Source organism: Pogona vitticeps, chromosome 3, assembly GCF_051106095.1.
Source record: "Pogona vitticeps strain Pit_001003342236 chromosome 3, PviZW2.1, whole genome shotgun sequence".
Classification (NCBI taxonomy): domain Eukaryota; kingdom Metazoa; phylum Chordata; class Lepidosauria; order Squamata; family Agamidae; genus Pogona; species Pogona vitticeps.
The window spans coordinates 48,485,600-48,508,396 of NC_135785.1; the positions used below are offsets into that span (position 1 = coordinate 48,485,600).

At 41.1% G+C, this 22,797-nt stretch overlaps 1 protein-coding gene across 9 annotated transcripts in view; it reads left to right on the top strand.

The window, feature by feature from the left end:
• The window catches only part of ARMC8 (armadillo repeat containing 8), a 142,187-nt gene that overhangs the window by 65,322 nt on the left and 54,068 nt on the right, over nt 1-22,797 (top strand). For 2 of the 9 annotated variants that reach the window (XM_020787417.3, XM_020787418.3), the window contains exons 1-3: nt 388-545; nt 6,855-6,931; nt 18,004-18,075. In XM_020787417.3, coding sequence (XP_020643076.1) covers nt 501-545; nt 6,855-6,931; nt 18,004-18,075 — 194 coding nt within the window. In that variant the 5' untranslated portion in view covers nt 388-500. Of the gene's footprint in view, nt 1-387; nt 546-6,854; nt 6,932-18,003; nt 18,076-22,797 lie in introns of those variants that run through there. The other 7 variants (XM_078389351.1, XM_078389349.1, XM_020787419.3 and 4 more) reach the window with 7 other exon arrangements.

Here is a 22,797-nt window from a genome sequence, read left to right on the forward strand (position 1 = left end):
GGCGTGCCAGGACTGAAAATATCCACGCAGCGTTTTCCTTCTTCCGCTTTCCTTTTCACGACCGAAGACAGATTCAGACAGGTGATTTTTGAGTCCAACGCATGCGCCTAGCCAGGGCACCCTGCTAACCTCGTTCTGTTTTTATCGGCGCGGCACCCCCTGGTCTGGAAAACATCGCGCCCTCTCTTACCCTGACGTTCCGTAAGCAGGTGGGAGTAAATCCACCGACTTCCGGCAATAATCCCGCCCTTTTCCAAGAAGTCCTACAACGCATGCGTAGTCGGTGTGCCCCACGAAGAAGCAGTTAATTTTTTTTTTCGTTAGCTGATTCGCGCCGGGCGGGTGGACTCCCTCCCTCCCTTCCCTCCTTCCCCTCCCGGCGATGTGGGCGCGCTTGGCGGCGCCAGTGGTAGGAGCAGCAGCAGCAGCAGCAGCGGGAGCAGTCGTGGCTCGGGTTCCTGCGTGGGGTTGAACGGCTGGCCCCCGTGGGGCGCGCCAAGATGGCGTGTGTGCTGGAGACGCCGCTCCGCATGAGTGTCCTGTCGGTGAGTGGAGGCCCTGGGGACGCTCAGGGGCTACGGTAGCGCGGCGGCACCTGCGAGTCCGGGCGAAGGAGGTCAGGCAGGGCGTCCGTCGGAGGCTTGCTCTCCCCTGCCATGCCCGGCGGATTTATTCGGAGCGCGTCCCGCCCTCGCTGGATGCCCGTCCCATTTTCTCCTTCAGCCACGATGGAGCTCGCCGCCTCCCTCCCGCCCCGCGCGAATAATAAGGCGTGTGTGACACCCAGCCCCCCCCTCTATGTGCAGTGACCCCCTGTTTCGTTTCAGAGAGATTTCTGTGGGCAGGAGGGGGGGCAGGTTTTCCTTCTGCGGGGAGAATAAGAATTGCTGCACATTAATCTTTGCTCAGATGTTTCAGGTCACGGTGGCAGGAGCCCGCGTTTCATTGATTGGCAGGATTTTGTGAGAATGCATAATTTTCCAAGGTGCATTTAAGAAGTAAATTCCAGCTCTTTATTGTATGTTCTTGATTTTCTTTTCTTCAACATAGATGCCAACTCTAACAGGAGCATACTTTCTGAATAGAATCGAATTATGCACATCAATTAAGTATAGATCAGTAGTTTTTTTTTAAAAAAAGAAATTGGGTTTCCCCCCCTCATGTCTTGCTTAGATAATGAGTGCAGGGTGTTAGGGAATGAGAAGGCTGTATTATATTTAGGGTGCAAAGGAGAGCAGAGGTCCTACATGTCTAATAGTTGTGGAAGAAGTAGATGCAAGCATCACCTGCTGCAGTTCCTTCTGTGGGCAATCAGAGGTGCAGGAGCCCTCTCCTATTTTGTATTCTTCCACTTTTGGCACTATAGAGTGTCCATTTAGTGAACTTTCTTATGATCCCTTTGCAATCCTATGTATGTTTGTTTAGAAGTGAGCCACGCTGTTTTCTACAGGTCTTGGTCCCATGAACGTCATTATAGGATTGTACATAGTTGAAATCTTTTTTCTGTAGTCTTGACTGATCAGCCACATATTGTGCGTGTGAACACTGCTTTTCATCATACTGTTATATCATCCTTTTGCCACATTTGTGATGGTCATGCTGCAGTTCCTCAGTCATTCCTGACATCACCCACTAAAGTTGTCAGATTTAGACTCATTTAAGAAATGTGCTTTTGGTAGAATTCCGTGGGGGTTCTGTTTCACTGTGTTACAGAAATTGTCACCTAACTTAGGATAGTTTCCAGCCTTTGAGCAGATCTGTCCTCTTAATTATTGCTAGTAATTGGGCCCTGGATACCTGAAGGACCGCCTCCTTCCATATGAACCTACCCGGCAGTTAAGATCTAGCCAGGGGGCCCTTTTGAAAGAGCCGTCCCTTAAGGAGGTAAGAGGGACGGCTTGTAGACAAAGGGCCTTTTCGGCAGCTGCCCCCAGACTATGGAATGCCCTCCCGACTGAGATTCGTCTGGCGCCGACATTGATGACATTTCGGCGCCAGGTCAAAACCTTCCTGTTCCAGAAGGCTTTTAATTGAAATTATATTAGCTGTGGGTCTGATGGCAATTTTAATTGTATTTTAATTGTATTTTAATTATTTTATCTTTTGCTATATTGAATTTTAATTATTGTAAGCCGCCCAGAGACCTCTGGGTAGTTTGGGCGGCATATAAATTGAATAAATAAATAAATAAAATAAATAAATAAATAAATAAATAGTATTCTTCATAAATTGTTGTCATTTGTCTCTGAAATATTCAGATGCTGCATTCAGTGGATCAGCGCTGTCTCTATGGTTGTTAATTCTTCACATGTTCAGTCGCATATTGGTCGGTTGCATGTTAAACAATATTAACCACTACTAATAGGAAGTGAGTTGTTAAAGCCCATACAAAAGAACAGGATGTAGGTGTGATTAAATCTGGATTGAAGTTTGTGGCATAAACAAGCTGTCTACATATTTCACTTTTGTAGAAGATGGATGGGAATGTTGGATTTAGCTTGTCTCTTGTATGTGCCCTTTTTCTCTGGCTTGCTGTTGGCTTACATATTTTTAATTCTAGTACTTAGTATATTCTTATATCTGTCTTGGGTGTAAAAATAAGTCATGGGCACTGTTTCTGTATGTGTGTATTTAGTAAAATGGTAGGCCTCTCTAGATATAGTACTACAGAGCATGTAGGGATAGGTTTTCCTGCAAGTGGTTGATAGAAAGCGTCTGACCATGTGACAACACTTTCTGGGGTTAAAAAAACTTTGCAAATATCATGTCTACAAGAATGTTTTGACTGCCAAAATCACCTGTAATCTGAACTTCACATTGGTAGTTCTATAGAGAGAAAGCCGCATTTAATTTAAAAGCTGGGGAAACCGAGTTAAACAAACTTCTATAAAGCTTTGAAGTATAGTGTTTTGTTTATTATTCTGTTAAAAAATTAATGTAAGAGCATCTTAAACAGCTTCTCAGTAAAGCACAGGGTGGAGTAATCTCCATGGGGCTAATGATGTGCTGAGCCAATTACTCTCAAAGGTGTTACACACCTTGTTGGTTCAAACAACTCCCCTTTGCCACTTCTCTTTTTTAACCTGTGTTCTGGCACTACTGCTACAGTAACCTTGAATCATCATTTTTAAGACTGCTGTTTTGAACAGCCAGATGGAAATTCCAAAAGGAAGTGGTAGATTAGTCTTGTAACCCTTTTATATGTTTATCGTTATAAGAAAATATCCATTGCAGAGAGAGGGAAAAAGGCATAACTTGGAAATATTGCTATGTGCTGTCAATTCACTTTCAATTTATGATGCTACTAGTACTGGTTTTGAGATATTGGAGATGTTTAAGAACTGATTTACCAATGTCACCCCCAGTGAAATTCTGTGGCCAAGCAGGGGCTTTAACCCAGATCTCCTGAGTAGTGTTCTGACATTCTACCACAACATGACACTGGTTCTCAATAACTTGAATTTTAGACCATGTTCATTCATTTGTTTTATTCAATAGCCACTCAGACTTTACGCATATTAAAAAAATTAAAACTGCAAAGACAATATTTGTTAATGTTCTGTATCAGTGCTGCTTTTTTTGTAAGAAGCTATTTAGCTGGTGATATGGACTTCAGTTCCCCTCTGTGCCTCTTGGGAGTAGAGCCAGCCTGTGTGGCCCTGGGGAAGCTGCGCTGTATACTTCTACTAACTGATCTTTACCTAGAAAACCCTGATATCGGTTGCCATAATTTACAATTGACTTGACAGCACATCATCATCATCATCATCATCATTATTATTATTATTATTATTATAAAAGGCAACTTATTTTGTGGTTAAAATATGTAGAAAGGTCTCTCTCTCTTACCACCTTTAGTGCTGGAGCTGATTTTGAAGTTGTCTGGGTGGTTTTGCATTTGAATACTGGTAGAAACTTGCACGTTTCTTGTCTGCTCCATAATAGCTAGTTGAAGGTCTAACAAAACAGTGATTTTTATATATATCTTTTCTCATAGGGAGTAATATTACCTACTATCCCAAAAGACAGTATTTCTAGGAATTAGTGGGCTCATTTAGGCAGTACAGTATTCCTGCATGAGACCCCTAGGCAACAGCATGAAGTAGTAGCTGTACTACGCAAGTTCTGAGGGCTGAAAAATATTTAAAATTTGTATGTCAGCCTCAGAATTTCCATGCTGCTTTGGCAACCAGTCTTTTATGTTACTTATTGCCTTTATATAGGGCACCTAACAAAATTATTCTCTGGATAGCTCACCAGCATCTGATAGCAATTACAGTATTTTCTTTTATGGAGCCTACTTTAAGCAATCATACTTAAATAACATACTTAAAGATAGATATAATCTATATACTCTATATACATTTGAAAAGTGTGGATATTTATCACTATTCATAATGAAAGGGGGAAAACTCAATTTTTTTCTTTAAAGACATGTTTCAAATAGTAATTCTTAAAGATACAGTACCTAATTTTATGTAGATGAAATAACTGCAATTTCTGCCTCTGTGCAGTCATTCATATTGAATGGTGAGTTGGTCTTGAGTGAAGCAAGAGTGTGTAAAGTAATAGATATTGATTTTAAATTGCTTTGTAGGAAACCGTCAAGACGCTTACTAGACTTGTCAGTAGGAAATGAATTATGAAGGACAAGTATCTCTCAAAAATAGGTGGGCAATCTGTTTTGATGTTCCAGTGCAATATGGATCCTGACTTAGAGGTTATATTCTCTGTCCATGTGGTCCAGCAGTAAAGCTGAACAGGATTGGCTGTTGTCCCATGTTAATAGAGTTTACATACTGGAAGATCGCTCAAAGTTCTGTTCCTCAATAGCAGTCAGTATGGACAGAATTCCTTGAAAGCAGCAGGTTGCGCAAGCTAGTGGTTTGCTTACTGCCTAACATCTCAGTCCTTTGCATGTCCAGTGCACAGTACAGGATCAGGGGGTCTGTAATAGGGCATGCTGCAAGGTACAATTCCTCTGAAGCCAACATGAACAAAAATGGATTATTTGCTGTCATTTTAAGATTGTAGTTTCTACAGATTCTAGAAAATCTTACACAAAGGTTTGGGTGGCCTGTTGACTGTGGGTGGAGCCTGTGAGAAAGGGCATCTTCCATGAGTCAAGCTTTAACCTTGAAGCTGTTGTTAAAGAAGAGGTCCTTCTATAATGTGCATAGCTAAAAGTAGTCCAGATTTTGTTTTGTTTAGAGATCAATGCTGAGTCCAGTTTTCTAATACTGACATTATAGCAACTTTCTATTTTATGTTTAACATAGTCCTTGTAGCTCATCTTCTTAGTGTTATACAAAGTTTGTGTGTTGCAGTTAGGCCGGGGATGAACAGGCCATAGACCTGAGGGATCTACATTCTTTCTGTTAGCATTCTTTAAGAGCCACCAATGAGAGTCAGGTGAAGAAGACGTAAGATGAAATTCAACAAGTGTTGCATCCCATGAAAGGCTTGTATCAGTGAAGGAGAATGAATAAAATTTTCCTCCAGCTTCTGTACTTCTCATCTTCCATAGGTTTGGAGGTACTGTGATCAGGAAAAGATAAAGAAGGAATTTCTACTGCATGTGGAGACATTCACTCTCAGAATATTGGATGTTATCTACAGTATTCAGTTGCTGCTAAAGAATTCTGAACCAGAAATATGTTTAGAATAGAGTTTATAATCCTGCTTAAAATCCTGTTCTTCATTACCCTTGTTTTTCTTAATTTCTGTAGTGCAATTTAGGATAATTTATTCATTCACATCTAGTCTTCATTATAAACAAGGCTTCCATAGCCTCATTGGTAGAGATGAAAAAGAAAAACATGAGTATCAAATGTAGCTTGTCTTTGTGGTGACCTAAAATCCCCAAACTGTGGATGATCTCTTCACACACACACACACACACACACCCAAGTTTCATGTAAGTGTAAATAAGAAACCGTGAGGAACCTTGTAAGCTGATGGCCATGAGACCAAAGAGTAGTCCCTTAGTGCTGCCTTCTGGGTGCTCAGCTAAATAGGACCAAACTTACTACAAAAATTACAACTCTCATATCAGTTAGGCAGCCCAAAATAATGATGATGTTAAATGCTGTTTAGAACTCCATTGGAGTCATCAGAGACAGTTCCCCATCCACTTCCTGGCACAGATCATCTATCCAAGTGGCCAAGGCTGTTTTGGTCCCCAAAAGAAACTTGAGCCCCTATAGGAACTACTCCAGTGAATCAATTTCATTTAAGAATGTTTGGAGATGTATGCCATCACTAGCTCTAGACTACTCAATTTTTATTGCATTTGTAATTGTTGTTGTTAAGTTTGACATGTGATTGAAAATACTGTATATCAGTTATTTTGTCGGTGATCTTGAGTTATAGCTTTTGTCTTGAACTATAATTTTTAACTGCTGGTATGCTATGCTCCTTGGTACAGAATTCCTCATTTTTTCCAAACAAGTTTTCAGCTCTGAGCTACACTCTGCAACAGATGGTTTTATGCAGTGGTTGTATGAGTAGAAGCCTACTTGCATAATTATTTTCCATTTCTCTTTTCCTCCCTGTAGCCTTTATAGCCATAGGCTTTCTACTGGATTTTGAACTTACCACCATTTAGGTCTGTGTTACATGGGCTTGCAACTGAGGGGGAGGGAGCTGCCTGGAATCAGGTGTAGAAACTTTGTGCAGCAAAGGTTCCTCTCTGCAAAAGCAAAATTATTTTTAAATAAAATCTTATATTCTTAGTTAGAAAAAATATGTATTAATATTAAATCAACATGTTAGTTCTCTATGGACTTTTGCCTTCTTGAGTATTTAAAGCTTGATATGTCAGATTGACAGACCACAAATGTCTTTGATTACAGGAGGTCACAGCTAGTAGTCGCCACTATGTTGACAGATTATTTGATCCTGATCCCCAGAAGGTCCTGCAGGGTGTCATGTAAGTAATATAAACTTCTGTATGCTTGTTATCATGCTGCTGATTCAATAATATTTTTCTAACTCTTTCCCATAGCTTGTTTTTTTTTTGCACCGCATATGCATAACAGCACATCACTTGTTTTATCCCCCACAAATATTGCTAGTTATTGATTATTATCATCTTCCTATATCAAATAAGGTTAGATATAAAACTTTTGAATTACTTAACTACATACATTTAGTAGTTTAAAAGTCTCTGGGTTACTTCTGAAATTATACCTTTCGGAAATCTCATTTGCCTACTTATGCTTATACTCAGCTCTGTTTGTGACACAAAATCCTAGGTGATTAAAGAAAAAGATTTTAAAAATTTTCATTAATTTTTTTTAGTAAAAGTTAAATTACAGTAAATTAATATCTTTAAAGTGAGTTGGCTAATTATCAAATAGGAATTTAATACTTTTGTTTAAAGGTAGAATTATTTTTTGAATCCTGAATCATAAGTATCACATAAACTGGCTACATTTGAATATAATCATAAACCATGGTTCTGTACAGAGGTGGATGATCTCAGTACTTCAAGAACCAAATTTTATATTTAATGGCATCTGGGAAGCCACACTCCCATGTGGGGTAAGGAGGAAGTGGTGTGTGTGCATGTGTGTGGTAAAATGGGCTGATAGTGTTTTTTTTTTTTAATTTAAAGAAATAGAGTGGTGCCTCGCACAGCGAGGTTAATCCGTTCCGGATTAACCCTCGCTGTGTGAAAACATCGCTGTACAGATCAAAAAAAGCCATTGGAACGCATTAAACTTAGCAGCTTTACTCACCATACAGCGATGTTTCTCCGATGGCCAGCAGCCATTTTTGCGCCCTCCCCTCACTTAACGAGGGCACGAAAACCCTGCGCGTGGCCATTTTGGGGCTTCTGGTGGCCACTTTGAAGCCGCTGAACAGCTGATCGGCGGGTCGCAAAGCGAAGGTCGGTAAGCGAACCGCTTACCGACCTTCGCTCTGCGATTTTGAGCCATAGGGGCCGTTGGTGTGCGATCGCTAGAACGGCCCCGTTGTGCGGATTCGTCGTTCTACAGTGCACTCGTTGTGCGAGGCACCACTGTAATTATTTTGTTAGCATTATTTGAAGTGGATGGTCTAAATTGCTTAACCTTTAATGCATTCTAACCCAAGATCCTTCAGAAAAACAATTTTTTTTAAAAAAAGCAGGGCAGTTCACTAACGAAAATGGCTTGCAGCTTCACAGGCCTTTTCCTAGGTTCAAAGTATCATTGTACAGTATTCCTTATTTATCTTATCTCATTTTGTAATTGAGCATTGTTTATGTCTTTGTTTCTTAAAATTGCAGTTGTCTGCCTTAATTGACTTAATTGTATATGACTTCCTTCCATGTTAATTGGAGTATATCAAGTGGCAAAAACTGCTTAATTGCTGAATAAGTTGAGATAAAATAACTTAAGCAATGAGGTGCCACTGTGAAGTTGGGAAAATGCCTGGAAGGCCACACTACCAGTTTTTAGTGGTTGAGTACATTGTTGATTTTCTGGGGCTTTAAAACAGTATTTAGAGAAAGTTTGGAGGGTCTGAAACCGATATTTAGAGGGAGTCATGTTGCCTGCCTCAGTTTAGAACAGGGGTGTCCAACCTTTCACCTTCCCTGGGCCACATTAGAAGATGAAAATTTGGTTTGGGCCGCGCATAAATTTGGTTTGGGCCACATGGGGGGGCAGCCATGACTGTCCTCTGCAGCCCCGCTCCAAGCACGCTTACCAGCAGCTGCGATCTCAGACAGCAGAGGCTGCCAGCTTTGACTCCGGTGGCTCTATGGGGCTGGGAGGGGGTCTACCTATTGACAGGGATGGCGCAATGCAGTCACGCAACCCCCCTCCCCTCCTGCTCCTTCCTTCCCTCTCTCCCCACTACCGTTGTGATGTCCCTGGCCGCATTCCGGCCGCAAGTGCCAGCAGTGTAACTTGAAACTTTGGAATTTCTTTAAAAATAAAAAAATTGCACTGGGCCACATACAAGCCGACCTGGGCCGCATGTGGCTGGCGGGCTGCGGGTTGCACAAGCCTAGTTTAGAATTATGAAAATAAGTTTTAGGCCACAAGAAAGAGATTGGAAGCTTTTACTTCAGTTTTAGATTAACTAGAATCTTGCATGAATACACAGTGGAAGTGAAGAACAGATTTAAGGAATTAGACTTGGTGGACAGGGTGCCTGAAGAACTATGGATGGAGGTTTATAACATTGTATAGGAGGCAGCAACAAAAAACATCTCAAAGAAAAGGAAAGGCAAGAAAGCAAGGTGGCTGTCCAACCAGGCCTTACAAATAGCAGAGAAGAGAAGGGAAACAAAATGCAAGGGAGATAGGGAAACTTACAGAAAATGGAATGCAGACTTCCAAAGAATAGCAAGGAGAGACAAGAGGGCCTTCTTAAATGAACAATGCAACGAAACAGAGGAAAATAATAGAAAGGGAAAAAACAGACCTGTTCAAGAAAAATGGAGATATTAAAGGAACATTTTGTGCAAAGTTGGACATGATAAAGAACAAAAATGGTAGGGACCTAACAGAAGCAGAAGACATCAAGAAGAGGTGGCAAAATACACAGAGGAATTATACCAGAAAAATCTGGATGTCCCAGACAACCCAGATAGTGTGGTTGCTGAGCTTGAGCCAGACACCCTGGAGAGTGAAGTCAAGTGGGCCTTAGAAAGCATGGCTACCAACAAGTTCAGTGGAGGTGATGGCATTGCAGTTGAACTATTTAAAATCTTAACAGCATCATCTTTTAAGGTGCTACACTCAATATGGAAGCAAGTTTGGAAAACTCATCAGTGGCCAGAGGATTGGAAAAGATCAGTCTACATCCCAATCCCAAAGAAGGGCAATGCCAAAGAATGCTCCAACTTCCGTACAATTGCACTCATTTCACACACTAGCAAGGTTATGCTGAAAAATCCTGCAAGGTAGGCTTCAGCAGTATGTGGACCGAGAACTCCCAGAAGTACAAGCTGGATTTTGAAGGGGCAGAGGAACTAGAGACCTAATTTCTAGCATGCACTGAATTATGGAGAAAGCCAGAGAGTTCCAGAAAATCATCTAATTCTGCTTCATTGACTATGCAAAAGCCTTTGACTGTGTGGACCACAGCAGACTATGGCAAGTCCTTAAAGAAATGGGAAACCTATATGTGGGACAGGAAGCAACAGTTAGAACTGGATATGGAACAACTGATTGGTTCAAAATTGGGAAAGGGGTATGACAAGACTGTATATTGTCCACCTGCTTATTTTACTTATATACAGAATACATCATGCAAAAGCCAGGACTGAATGAATCCCAAGCCGGAATTAAGATTGCCGGAATAAATATCAACAACCTCAGATATGCAGCTGATACCACTCTGAGGGCAGAAAGTGAGGAGAACCTCATAATGAGGCTCAATATCAAAAAAACTAAGATTATGGCCACTGGTCCCATCACCTCCTGGCAAATCGAAGGGGAAGATATGGAGGCCGTGAAAGATTTTACCTTCTTGGGCTCCATGATCACTCCAGATGGTGACAGCTGCCACGAGACACCTACTTCTTGGGAGGAAAGCGATGACAAACCTAGGCAGCATCTTAAAGAGCAGAGACATCACCTTGCCGACAAAGGTCCACATAGTCAAAGCTACTTTTTTCGAGTAGTGATATATGGAAGTGAAAGCTGGACCATAAAGAAGGCTGACCGCCGAAGAATTGATGCTTTTGAATTGTGGTGCTGGAAGAGACTCTTGAGAGTCCCCCTGGACTGCGAGGAGAATAAACCTATCCATTATGAAGGAAATCAACCCTGAGTGCTCACTGGAAGGACAGATCCTGAAGCTGAGGCTCTAATACTTTGGCCATCTCATGAGAAGAGAAGACTCCCTGGAAAAGACCCTGATGTTGGGAAAGTGTGAAGGCAAGAAGAGACAGAGGTGACAAAGGATGAGATGGTTGGACAGTGTCATCAAAACAACCAATATGAATTTGACCCAACTGCGGGAGGGAGTGGAAGATAGAAGGGCCTGGCATGCTCTGGTCCATGGGGTCACGAAGAGTCGGACACAACTGAACAACAACAAATACGTATGTGTTTGCTATATAATCCCACTCCTATGTCTGATGAAGTGGACTTTTCCAGGAAAGCTCACATAATAACTGTTTTTAAGGTGCCACCATGTTCTTGTCCTATTTTTCTCCCCCCTCCCATTTACCTGATACATCTTCCAGATAATACATACCTGTTAAAAAAGTAATCTTCTTTCGTACTATATGGAAGTTTTCCGTATCTATCTGGAATTGGCCACAATGATTGGCATACATCTAGCATTTCTTGTGACCAATTTGCAGCATTTTTAAAATCAAAAGTGGAGGCCATCTGCCAGGATCTTGCACGCTATTTTAAAACAGTGGATCCAGCTGAGACATTCATTGCAGTGCCTTGTCCATTGAGAATTACTTAGTTTCAACCTGTGATGTCTGCAGAGGTGGACAAGGTCCTTGATCGCTGCCGAGCCACCTCTTCCTCCCTTGATCATTGCCCGACCTGGCTAATCAAAGCTGCCAGGCCGGTGATAACTGAATGGGCTGCTGAAGTATTACATGCGCCTCTTCTGGGGGAAACGCTCATTAGGCCCATTACAAAGAAACCAAGCTTGACGGCGGGCAACAATGACAATGAGCCTCGTGGCGCAGTGGTTAAAACACTGTACTGCAGCTAAAACTGTGCTCATGACCTGGGGTTCAAATCCCAGGTAGCCGGCTCAAGGTTGACTCAGCCTTCCATCCTTCCGAGGTTGGTAAAATGAGTACCCAGCTTGCTGGGGGGGGGCAATGTGTAGCCTGTATAATTAAATTGTAAACCGCCAGGAGAGTGCTTGTAGCGCTATGGGGCGGTATATAAGTCTAATAAATAAATAAATAAATAAATAAATAAAATTATAGGTCCATCGCCAGTGTTTCTTTCCTTAGCAAGGTAGTTGAGAGGGTGGTGGCCGATGAGTTTCAGGTCCTCTTGGATGAAACCGATGCCCTGGATCCATTTTAGTCAGGCTTCAGGCCACGCCATGGCATGGAAATGGCATTAGTTGCCCTGCTGGATGACCTACTTAGGGAGGCTGACAGGGGCAAATTGTTCCTGCTCATCCTCTTTGATATCTCAGCCGCCTTTGATACCATCGACCACGGTATCCTCCTGGGGAGGCTCTCCGAGTTGGGGATTGGTGGCCTTGCTCTTGCTTGGCTCCGTTCTTCTTGAAGAGCTGTCCCCAGAGAGTCCAGCTTGGGGAGAATGTATCGGCCCTGTGGTCCCTCAGTTGTGGGGTTCCGCAGGGTTTGGTCATCTCCCCAGTGCTGTTTAACATCTATATGAGGTCGCTGGGGGGGCGGTCATCTGGGGATGTGGAGCCTTGTGTCACCAATATGCTGATGACACCCAGCTCTGCATCTCCTTTTTCCATCTGCAGTGGATGCCGTTCAGTCCCTTGGGTACTGGCTGGAGGCTGTCCTACAGTGGTTGCAGTCGAATGGACTGAGGTTGAACCCAGACAAGATGGAGATCTTGCGGGTGGGCAGCCACAATGTCAGTGGTTTGGGGAACTCCCTCTCTTTTGGGTGTGTTTGACTATCACCACAAAGAATTCGGTTCACAGTCTGGGGGTCCATCTTGACCTGGCACTTACCATGGAGACCCAGGTAGCATCCGTGGTTCGGTCCTCCCACTCACATCTTTAGCGGATCACCCAGCTGCATCCTTGTTTAGACGTGGGGGCGCTCACCACGCTGATCCATATGCTTTTAGTCTCCGGAATAGACTACTATAACACTCTCTATATGGGGCTTCCTTTGAGACTGATGCCGAAGCTTCACATGGTCCAGAACATGGTGGCCAGGTTATTAACAGGGGTGAAAAGATTTCACCATTTTCCCCACCCTGGCAGCCTTACATTGGTTACCTATCTGCTTCCGCATCAGTTTCAAGGTGCTGACTATTACATATAAAGCCCTAAATGTTTTATGCCTTCTATACCTGGCAGAGCGCCTTCTTCCGCCTAGTTCTAGCCATATCACCTGCTCCAGTCAGGCCGGGTGGTGAGGGGCCTAACACCAAGAGGGTTCCAAATGGAAAAGGCTAAAAATCGGGCTTTTTTTGGCAGTGGCCCCTTGCCTCTGGAACAACTTACCTGCAGAGATCTGCCTACTTCCCTTGCTGAGAGCCTTCAAGACCAATCTGAAGGCATGGCTATACAGGCAGGCTTTCCCTACAGTCATTACCTAGCCTATTTCTTTTCTTTCTCTCTCTCTCTTTTTCCATCTTGGACTCTGCGATTAATTCATATTTTACCTTTAGTTTATTTTTTATGCTTTATGTAACCCGCCCAGAGTAAACATGTTCTCAATGGGTGGTATGTAAGTTAAATAAATAAATAAATTTAAAGTCCTGATCATTCTCCAGTTCTCTTTGCTGCTTTTAGTACGATTCCAGACATGGGTTTTTTTCTACATGTTTTGCTAGGCATTGGTTAATTCTATCATATCTGCCCTAAAATTAGTGTCAATGAGTGACTGATAAGATAAGAGATACTATGGAATTAAAGAAATTGCTACCTGAAAATAGTGGCTGAAATCTGATCATGAGTTGCAACTGGGTGGCATATAAGTTAAATAAATAATAAACTAGACTAGGCCCATTACTACTGGACTTTAGCCAGCTAGACACGGTAAACAGCCAGTGAAAACTGGTATTATGTTAAGTAGGATAGAAAGAGGAAGATCATGTCTCTGTTAGATGTTGTTATGGAGATCTATCCTATTTAACAAGCACAGAAATGGTCATTAAAACTGAATTCCTGATTCTGGAGACCACTAGTCTCTCACGGATAACTAAAATATTTGCAATGAGGAAATTAAGTATACGTTTTGAGCAGGATGGTTTATTATTAGCCCGCAAAGAAGTAAAGAAAAATATACTATTGATTAAAACCTACACCTTTTTTTCTTTGATCATAATAAATCTGACAGTTAAGAATAGAATTACTTCCACATGCATGTGAATAAGGAGGGAATATTTTTAAGGGCTTTTGATGTTAATTTTTCTAGTTTCGTAGCCTTAGCTGTTGAGGGCGGAATATAAACTGGTATATGTATGTGTTAGTAATGTTTGATGACTTATTACTGGAATTTGGAATGATAATAGCAAGTTGGAATTCATCTCCTGAAAAAACCCACTGAAGCTGAAGAAAAAAAGTTATGCAATGGAAAAATAATAGAAAAGATTGCCTTTGTAAGACTAAGTAACCGCTTCAGAGGTGATAAATTGACTTTATTTCTTTGCTTTAAATGCATGTACATTTCAATTGGATGTTGTTGTTTAGTCGTTAAGTTGTGTCCAACTCTTCATGACCCCCATGGATCAGAGCATGCCAGGCCCTCAGGTCTTCCACTGCTTCCCGGAGTTGGGTCAAATTCATGTTGGTAGCTTCAGTGACACTGTCCAACCATCTCATCCTCTGTCGTCCCCTTCTTTCTCCTCTTGCCTTCACACTTTCCCAACATCAGGGTCTTTTCCAGGGAGTCTTCTCTTCTCATGAGATTTCCAAAGTAGTGGTGCCTCAGTTTCAGGATCTGTCCTTCCAGTGAGCACTCAGGGTTGATTTCCTTCAAAATGGGTAGGTTTGTTCTCTTTGCAGTCCAGGGGACTCTCAAGAGTCTCCTCCAGACTCCTTCAATTGGATAGTGCAGAGCAAAACAAGAAAGCTTTTTCATTTCTGTTATCATGTGGAATACGTTGATTCTTGTCTCCTTTCTCTGTTTGGACAGATCATTATTATAAAATATTTCTATTTTAATTCTAATTAGAATAGCTTTGTGCCTGTGGTTATCATAATTTGGATTTGTCATGTTTTGGACACTTGACTGACTGCATTCACTGTATGTTTTAGAGGGGAACACTTTAACTGTAGTCAAACTTCTTATGGAACTCTTGCTCTAAATTTTTCCCAGTGTGCCCATTTAGTGGCAAATCTCAAATGCAACTCAGAAGCTGTTTTTGAAACGATATGTGACTACACTTTGACAACTGAGTCCATATTCTGTAAGGCTGCACCTTTTCTTTTTTACTTTGTATCATTTTGCATTGGATACATTGACCTGAGGTGGAGAAACATTATTTCTGTAAAACAAACCATTGGCTGAAATCTTGTTGCTTGACTTAGTAAGTCATAGCTGATTGAATCAGTGGAACATAGAGCTGGGTTTACTCATCAAATCCACACTGATTCATTGGCCTTCTCTATTTGTGACTTACTACACCAAACAATAGGATTTCAGCCATTGTTTCATCAAATCCATGTAGTAAACATGTATAATGAAGAAGCTGAAATGTATGTAGTACCTTTTGCCTGTGTTTCCTTTGCCTGTAGTAAGAAAATCTTTTAGTGAAAGAATGTCATTCAATTATTTCTTAGTCAAATTTGTCTCAGTCAGAAGTTGAATTAAGAGATTTGATTAAAAATGGCTGTGAATTTGGAAGTGCTCAAGCAACCTCAATAGAATAGTACTTTCTTCTTGGAAATAGATAGGTATGGAGATATGAAGGGGGTCAGTTCTGGCATTATTTTCTTTCCTCCAAAGGATAAACCACTTTATCAAGCAGAGAACTTGGATTGTAGAGAGAAAATATTGGATGAAATGTTTTCTCCTTTAGGATTAGTGAAATATTTTTAAGCTAAGGTTTTACTCACTAAAGACAAGGAACTATATAGCATGTAACCCTACAGAATTAGAGAATAATAATTACTCTGCATAAGGTGGATGGTGATTTTTCAGAAATTAGACATACCTGGTTTCTCCAAAAGGTCCTGAGGCTCCCATTTAATTTCTTTCAGCATTGAGAAGCTGTAGGGTAGGAGGGGGAAGTCTTCAGTTATTGAAAGTCAAGGTATAACTTTACTGGTAACAGTGGTTTTCAGTAAGGAAAGGCTTCCCTCCCATCGCACAGCTGCGATGACTCCCCAGTGATGAAAGGAGTATACATGGGAGCTTTGGGACCTTCAGGAGAGAAGTCCAATTTTGTTTAAAAGTCGCTGTTTATATTGATGTAATTATTCTTAGGTTGTATAAGTTGTAGCAACAGGCTTGAAGCCTCTCTTTTGTTTATTACAAAATTCTTTGCTCCAATTTTCATGCTTTTGACATCACAGAAAGTCAAATATAGCCATTTTTATGTAGCATAGAATATAGCACTTCACAGTTTTCTTTAGTGCAGGGTACAAGCACAGTTTTAATTGTATGAGAATAAAGCTTTTATATCTTTAAATTTCATAAGTATACCCATAGTACACTTTATATGCATAGCTACCTAAGGGAGTGACTACCTTGGGCATTTATGTTGCAGTTTACTTTGGATTGGGTACAGATAAATTCAAAGTAAAGCCCAGTAATGACATGATGTAAAACTCAATGTGGGGAAGCTCCTTGTGCAGTCGCCTTTTTCAGCAGGGAATCATCTTTTTTTGTTCAGTCACCAGGGGTGATTTAATTTATTTTAATCAATTTGACATCACTTTTCTCATCTTTCTACCGGTGTGATTGCCTGATCTGAAGGCAAATGGACACTTACTGGGGGCAGGGGCGGGCTGATGGCTGCAGCTTATGCATAACTTGAAATTGCACCGGATCACAGAGTAAATAGTAAATGTGGTGGTACAAGGAAAGAAAGGAAAGAAGCATATATTTTCATTTCATTGTGGTTCATAACTTTGACAGTTTACTGGATATGCCAAAGAGATGCTCAGGTCATCTGTTTCGTATTTCATACTTAGAGTTAGTAGTTTTTTGTAGTATACAAAACAATCTACTAATTGCATTGGTCTGTTGCATTGTAGTCTACAAAAATCCTCTTTGCATTAAAAGTTACTTTGACTTTGGAAGTCATAGAATATCACGACTCAAGATTAATTTTTTTCGAAAAAAGAAATTTCATCAAATACCTTCTCTGCATTTAAGAACAGACCACTGGATCCAAATTTAATCATACTTGGAGAAGATCTATTGAAATCAGTTAGTATTCTTATAACTGACTTAAACCTAATTGATTTCAGAATTTGATGAAATCTGTATCCAGCCCGGCCTATAGAATGGTCCTTTAAAAACAAACACTTAAGTGCTTGCTGACTTCTTCAAACTAGAATGAAATTGAACGGGTTGCTAGAGAGTATAATAGATAGATGAGAGGATACTACATTATACAGTCACTTTATGCAGAAAATAGCTTCAGCTTAAATATTGCAAGTAGTAAAAATTGGTAGGGTTAGCTTTTCCAAGGAGAAAAATATTGTAAATATAAGTTATAGTGAAGCCTACATCCAATTGCTAGTCCCAGCTAGAAAAGACCCACTGGATTGCTTGCTGAGTAGCAAACCAACACCTGCATAAATCCCATTGACTCAATGGGTTGTCTTCAGTAGAAATTTCTGTTACATACCAACATGTAGCATGCAGTTTAGGCTGACTCTAATAGAGTTTTCAAAGTGTGTGAGTTATTTATGGAGTAGTTTTACCATTGCTACCAATGAGTTTCCATGGCTGAACAGGGATTGAAATCCAGGTCTCCTGACTCATAGTCCAACCCTGTGTCCACTGCACCACACTAGCTCTCTATTTGGGACTAGCTGTTGAATTTTGTGACCAGGGATATAAGAAAAAATTGTACAGTATTCTCTTATGTATTTATTTTCCATATTCTCACACTTCTGGACATTGGAAGTACTTCTTTTCCTTGCCAGTATTTAACAATGTAATCCTGATTTCAGACACATGTTGCAGATGACTTTACTGTGAATGAGCAAGTGAATATTTCTTTGAATGGCCTGGGATTGTAAAAAAACCAGAGACTGCCAGAAGCTGTGGGGGCTGTTGCTTGTGTCCTGTTCAGAACACAGATGTAGCAACTATTTTATCTCAGTAAAACTAAATTCTGAAAAATTGAGCCCATAGTTACCTCAGCATAATTCACTAGGGTTTTTCTCTTTCTGGATTTACAGAGATATGAAAAATGCTGTAATTGGAAACAACAAACAAAAAGCCAACTTGATTGTTTTGGGAGCAGTTCCAAGGTATGTCCTTTGCTACTCTCATTTTGACTGGTTTTAGAGCAGTTCTCAAGTTAAGCTATTAAGATTCTGGCATGCTGATCGTTAGTGCCCATTCTGTATTCACTACTGAGATTAGTTTATTCAGGTCTTGGTGTAACTTAATTGTGTAGGGATGTTTAGTCTCGAGAGGGTGGGAATGATATGTCTTTCACCCTTAAGAAGATACTTGCCTAGAATGCATTAGAAAAGAAAGATCTTAATACCATGTCCAATACCAGTAGCATTGTTTTCCCACATGGATTTGGATTGCATGCAAAAATGTGAGAAAGGCAAAGGGAGAGTATGGTAAAACAAGAAGAGATTTGTTCTTCGTCTTGTTGTCATTTCTGTTTTGTACTGTACAGTTTAATACCATACATAGGTGACATAAATTTTAATTGTCCTTAATAATTGTAAGGTCTGCTAATTGTGCTGAACCTTTTTTGCAATTTGTTGAGGATTACTGTATTTTTCCATGCACAAGACACTACTTTTTCCTAAAATCATTACACTAAAAATTGAGGGGTGTGTTTTACACAGAAGTAAGCTGTAAACAGGCTTCCTTCAGTCACAAGTGTTAGCTGCTTCCAATCATGAGGCTTAGCTTCCTACAGTCAGGAGCCTTATGGAATTGATGTCAGCTGATGCTGAACAAACCAATTAGAACCTCGTTGGAAGTGGAGCCTGTAGGCTCAGATTCAACAGGGACGCCTAATGTCTGAGTGTTCTGAGCTGAGGGGCTGAATCCTCAAAGCTATGTTTTTTTAATTTTTGGATTAGAAAAGTTGGAGGGAGTCTTACAAATGGGGGTGTCTTATAAACGGAAAAATACGGTAAATATCCTTCTTCGGTTGTGTACTGGAAGACCATAAAAATGAACTGATTTAGTTACACACACACAAAAAGAAAACACACATTTGGTTGTTGTATAACACAGCGGTCCCCAACCTTTTTTGGAATCGTGGACTGGCTGAGCCTCTGAGGAAGGCAGGGCATAGTTATGCTTGTAGCACCATAGGTGTTGTATTGTGATGTAGGATCTATATGAAAGCAATGTCCCAAGATGGAGAGTCCAAGCTTGTTATGACAGCTTCAGCTATCACACAATGTAGGATGAATGGTCAAAATCTAGTGAATTTAACAAAAGTTGTAACAGTTCTGAAAGGAAATAAAGCTTTAATTTTGTGCTAAATTATGAAATTCTGTTGGCTGTAATAGCTATACTTTGAGAATATTTAAAGGTATCATTACTGGCCATGGTCAGATATTGATGTGGAATTTATTGACCTCATCATTTAAGTGAAGGCATACCAAGATACCCACTATAAACAAGTAACTGCTTAGTCAAAATAATGGCAAGTTAATAAAACATATAAAAATAAAATATAGGAAAAAAATATAAAAACATTTAACAGTTTCCAGTGTATTTTGGAATGATGAATAAAAGTAACTTGACTATTTATGAATGTGGCATGAAGGAAGAGATAATAATATGTAAGAGCTTATTAGTGATTAGCTATTCCTGTGTTATTATGTAGTACTGTATCTTTATGTTGATTGCATCACAGTAGGATGAATTGGTAGCACTTAATTGCATTAGACACTTTAAAGGAAAATGACTAAATAAATTAAATACTTTTTAAATATGTTAACATTTGAAGTATGCAAAGAAATCAGTGCTCAAAGTACTATTTTATTTTTGTTGCATTTTGTATAAATATGACACCAGATTTATTGAAAAGTAATTACACCATACAGAAAATATATCCTCATTTCCCTTAAGCTTTATTTTGTGGATCTATTCTTCAGTCTCTGCTTTTTGTTACTGAAGACCTCGTCTGTAACAAGTGATAGAGTCTATGCATTGTACAATGCAGTACAGTAGGACTACTGGATCAATATCTGCTGATTCACTTATCCATTATCTGAAAATATTAAATAATTAAATGACCTCCAAATACAGATTTCAAGATGTACAGTGGTGCCTCGCATAGCGAGGTTAATCCGTTCCGGATTAACCTTCGCTATGCTGAAGCATCGCTGAACGGGGCAGCGATTTCCATTGGAACACATTAAACATCGTTTAATGCGTTCCAAATAGGCCAAATACTCACCGTTCAGCGAAGCTTCAGGATGGCCGGCAGCCATTTTCGCGCCCTCGCCTCGCTTAACGAGGGCGCGAAAACGCTGCGCGCGGCCATTTTAGGCCATTTCCCGGCTTCCGGTGGCCATTTTGGCCGCCGAACAGCTGATCATCGGGGTTCGTTTTGCGAAGATCGGTAAGCGAAACGCTTACCGGTCTTCGCAAAGCGAATTTTTCCCCATTTAAAAAACGTTGAGCGATCGCATTAGTGATCCGAAAAAACGGATCGCTATGCGATTTCATCGTTATACGGTGCGCTCGTTAAGCGAGGCACCACTGTAATTATGAAACTGGCCTCTAGATGGAACCAAACACTATTTTATATAGGTAAGCCACTGCCATTTCACCTGGTCTCTTGGCAGCCTGAATCAGCTTCCCTCCAGAGTAGCATGTTGTTGTAAAACTCACAGATTGGCTGGTAATGCTGACTTAAGCCAAACTGCCTCCTGGGAGAGGTTTCCTACCTCCCACCCTTCCTGCCTTCTAGCTCCAGGGTAAACAAGGAAATGGATTCTTCATTGTCTTTGAAGAAAACCTGGAGCCATTGAGAGAGAGAGAGAGAGAGTGTGTGTTCTGGGTCCAACAGACTGTGTTAGCTATATTCCACACTAGAGATGGGGCTATTCATATTTGTAAATGAATATGAATATCCCCGTCCCAACTGCACCTAATGCAGCTCCTGGGACTGGCCTGTCCACTCACCTGTCCTGGCGCCACAGTCCTTCTCTTTCCGCCAGTTGCTGCAGTACCTCTGCTGTCTCCCTGCTTGACTGGCCACTCAGCAGCCATGCAGGGAGACTCATCCTCTCGCCCCCTGGCTGGACGGGCCAGCCGAGCAGAGAATTAATAATAATAATATAATTTATTGTCATTGTAAGTATATACACAGTATACCATACAACGAAATTCACAGAATTAGCAGAACTGCTGCAGCAGTTGGCAATAGGAAAGGAACCAGCCCAGGGGTGCAATGGCGACCATTATTGGTTTAGCCCAGTGGGGGGGATTGGAGGACCAGTAAGTATTTATTTGCTAATACCGCCCATATGGGGGAAAATAAACCCAGCATTTAACCCTTGCAGTGCAGGAGCAGTTGTTTTTTTCTAAACTAAATCTTCAGCATTTGGGTTTTAATTACAGTATTGGCACTTTGAAATACAGTAAATACAGTGGACCCTCGACTTACAGACGGCTTGACTTACAGACTTTTCGAGTTACAGACTTCTCTGGCCGCAAAATTTAGGTTCGACTTGCAGCCGGAGAATTGACCTACAGACCAGAAAAAAAACAAAATGGAACAAAAACGGCCAGTTATGGGATTAATCAGTTTTCAATGCATTGTAGGTCAATGGAAACTCGACCCACAGACTTTTCGACCTGCAGCCACCGTTCCAATACGGATTAATTCCGTAAGTAGAGGGTCCACTGTAAATTGATTTTGTGTTGCAGTTTGGGCACTCAGGCTCAAAAAGGTTCACCATCACTGGCCTAGTGGCACATTGGCACAGTCAAAAAGCCCACCCCCACTGAGGCAAACAAAACAGTTCCCAGAACTCCTACCAAAAATATACTTATAACAAACTACAAATTAACCAAATAATAATTCTAAAAAATTAATCAAACTAGGAAAGTATTCCTCACATAGGGAAAACTAAGCATGCAAATGAAGGCAAAAAATATAATCAAATTTCCTTCCAACCATAACTGTTAGAATATAAGAAGATTTCTTCAAACACCACTTGATGCCTTGTCCTGTTTTCTTTGAGGCCAGCAGGTAGTCCAGGTAGCAGCAAAAATAACCCAAGCAGGAGGTAATCATAAGAGGGGACAGAGTTTCAAAAAAAAAAAAAAAAAAAAGAATAATCCCAAGGAGGCATACAGGTGTGGGCAGAGTTTCTGGAAGCAGCAAAAATATTCCAAACAAATAAAGAAAATCTTCTCAAAAATCAAGAAAAGAGTGCAAAAGGAAAAGGATTCAAGTTGGAAGCATGTCAGGCAGACTGAGGGCACCAGGAATTCAGCACAAGGAATGACTCACCGTTCAGCGAAGATCCTCCATAGGGGCGGCCATTTTCGCCGCCTCGGCAAGCGAAGAATCCCTCCAGAAAACGGGACAGGCCCGCCACCCCCCCTCGCGCCACCCCCACGGCAAAGCGCCACTTTCAGAGGTGCATTTTCACTGCTGAAAAAGCCCCAGGAGGCTTCCAAAAGCGGTGTGAGGGTGGCGGGGCGGGCAGCGGGTCTGCCCCCTGTTTTCTGGAGGGATTCTTCGCTTACCGAGGCGGCGAAAATGGCCACCCCTATGGAGGATCTTCGCTGAACGGTGAGTTTTTGCCCCATAGGAACGCATTAAACAGGGTTTAATACGTTCTTATGGGGTTTTTTGTTCTGTTTAGCGATGTTTCCGGATAGCGACGTTAATCCTGGAACGGATTAACGTCGCTATGCGGGGCACCACTGTATTTGCTAGTTCTGTTAGCTAACTGGGCATCTCATTTTTTTAATATTCTGCATCTCTTGAAATTAAAATATTCTTTAGCAGGTATGAACATCAATTTTTC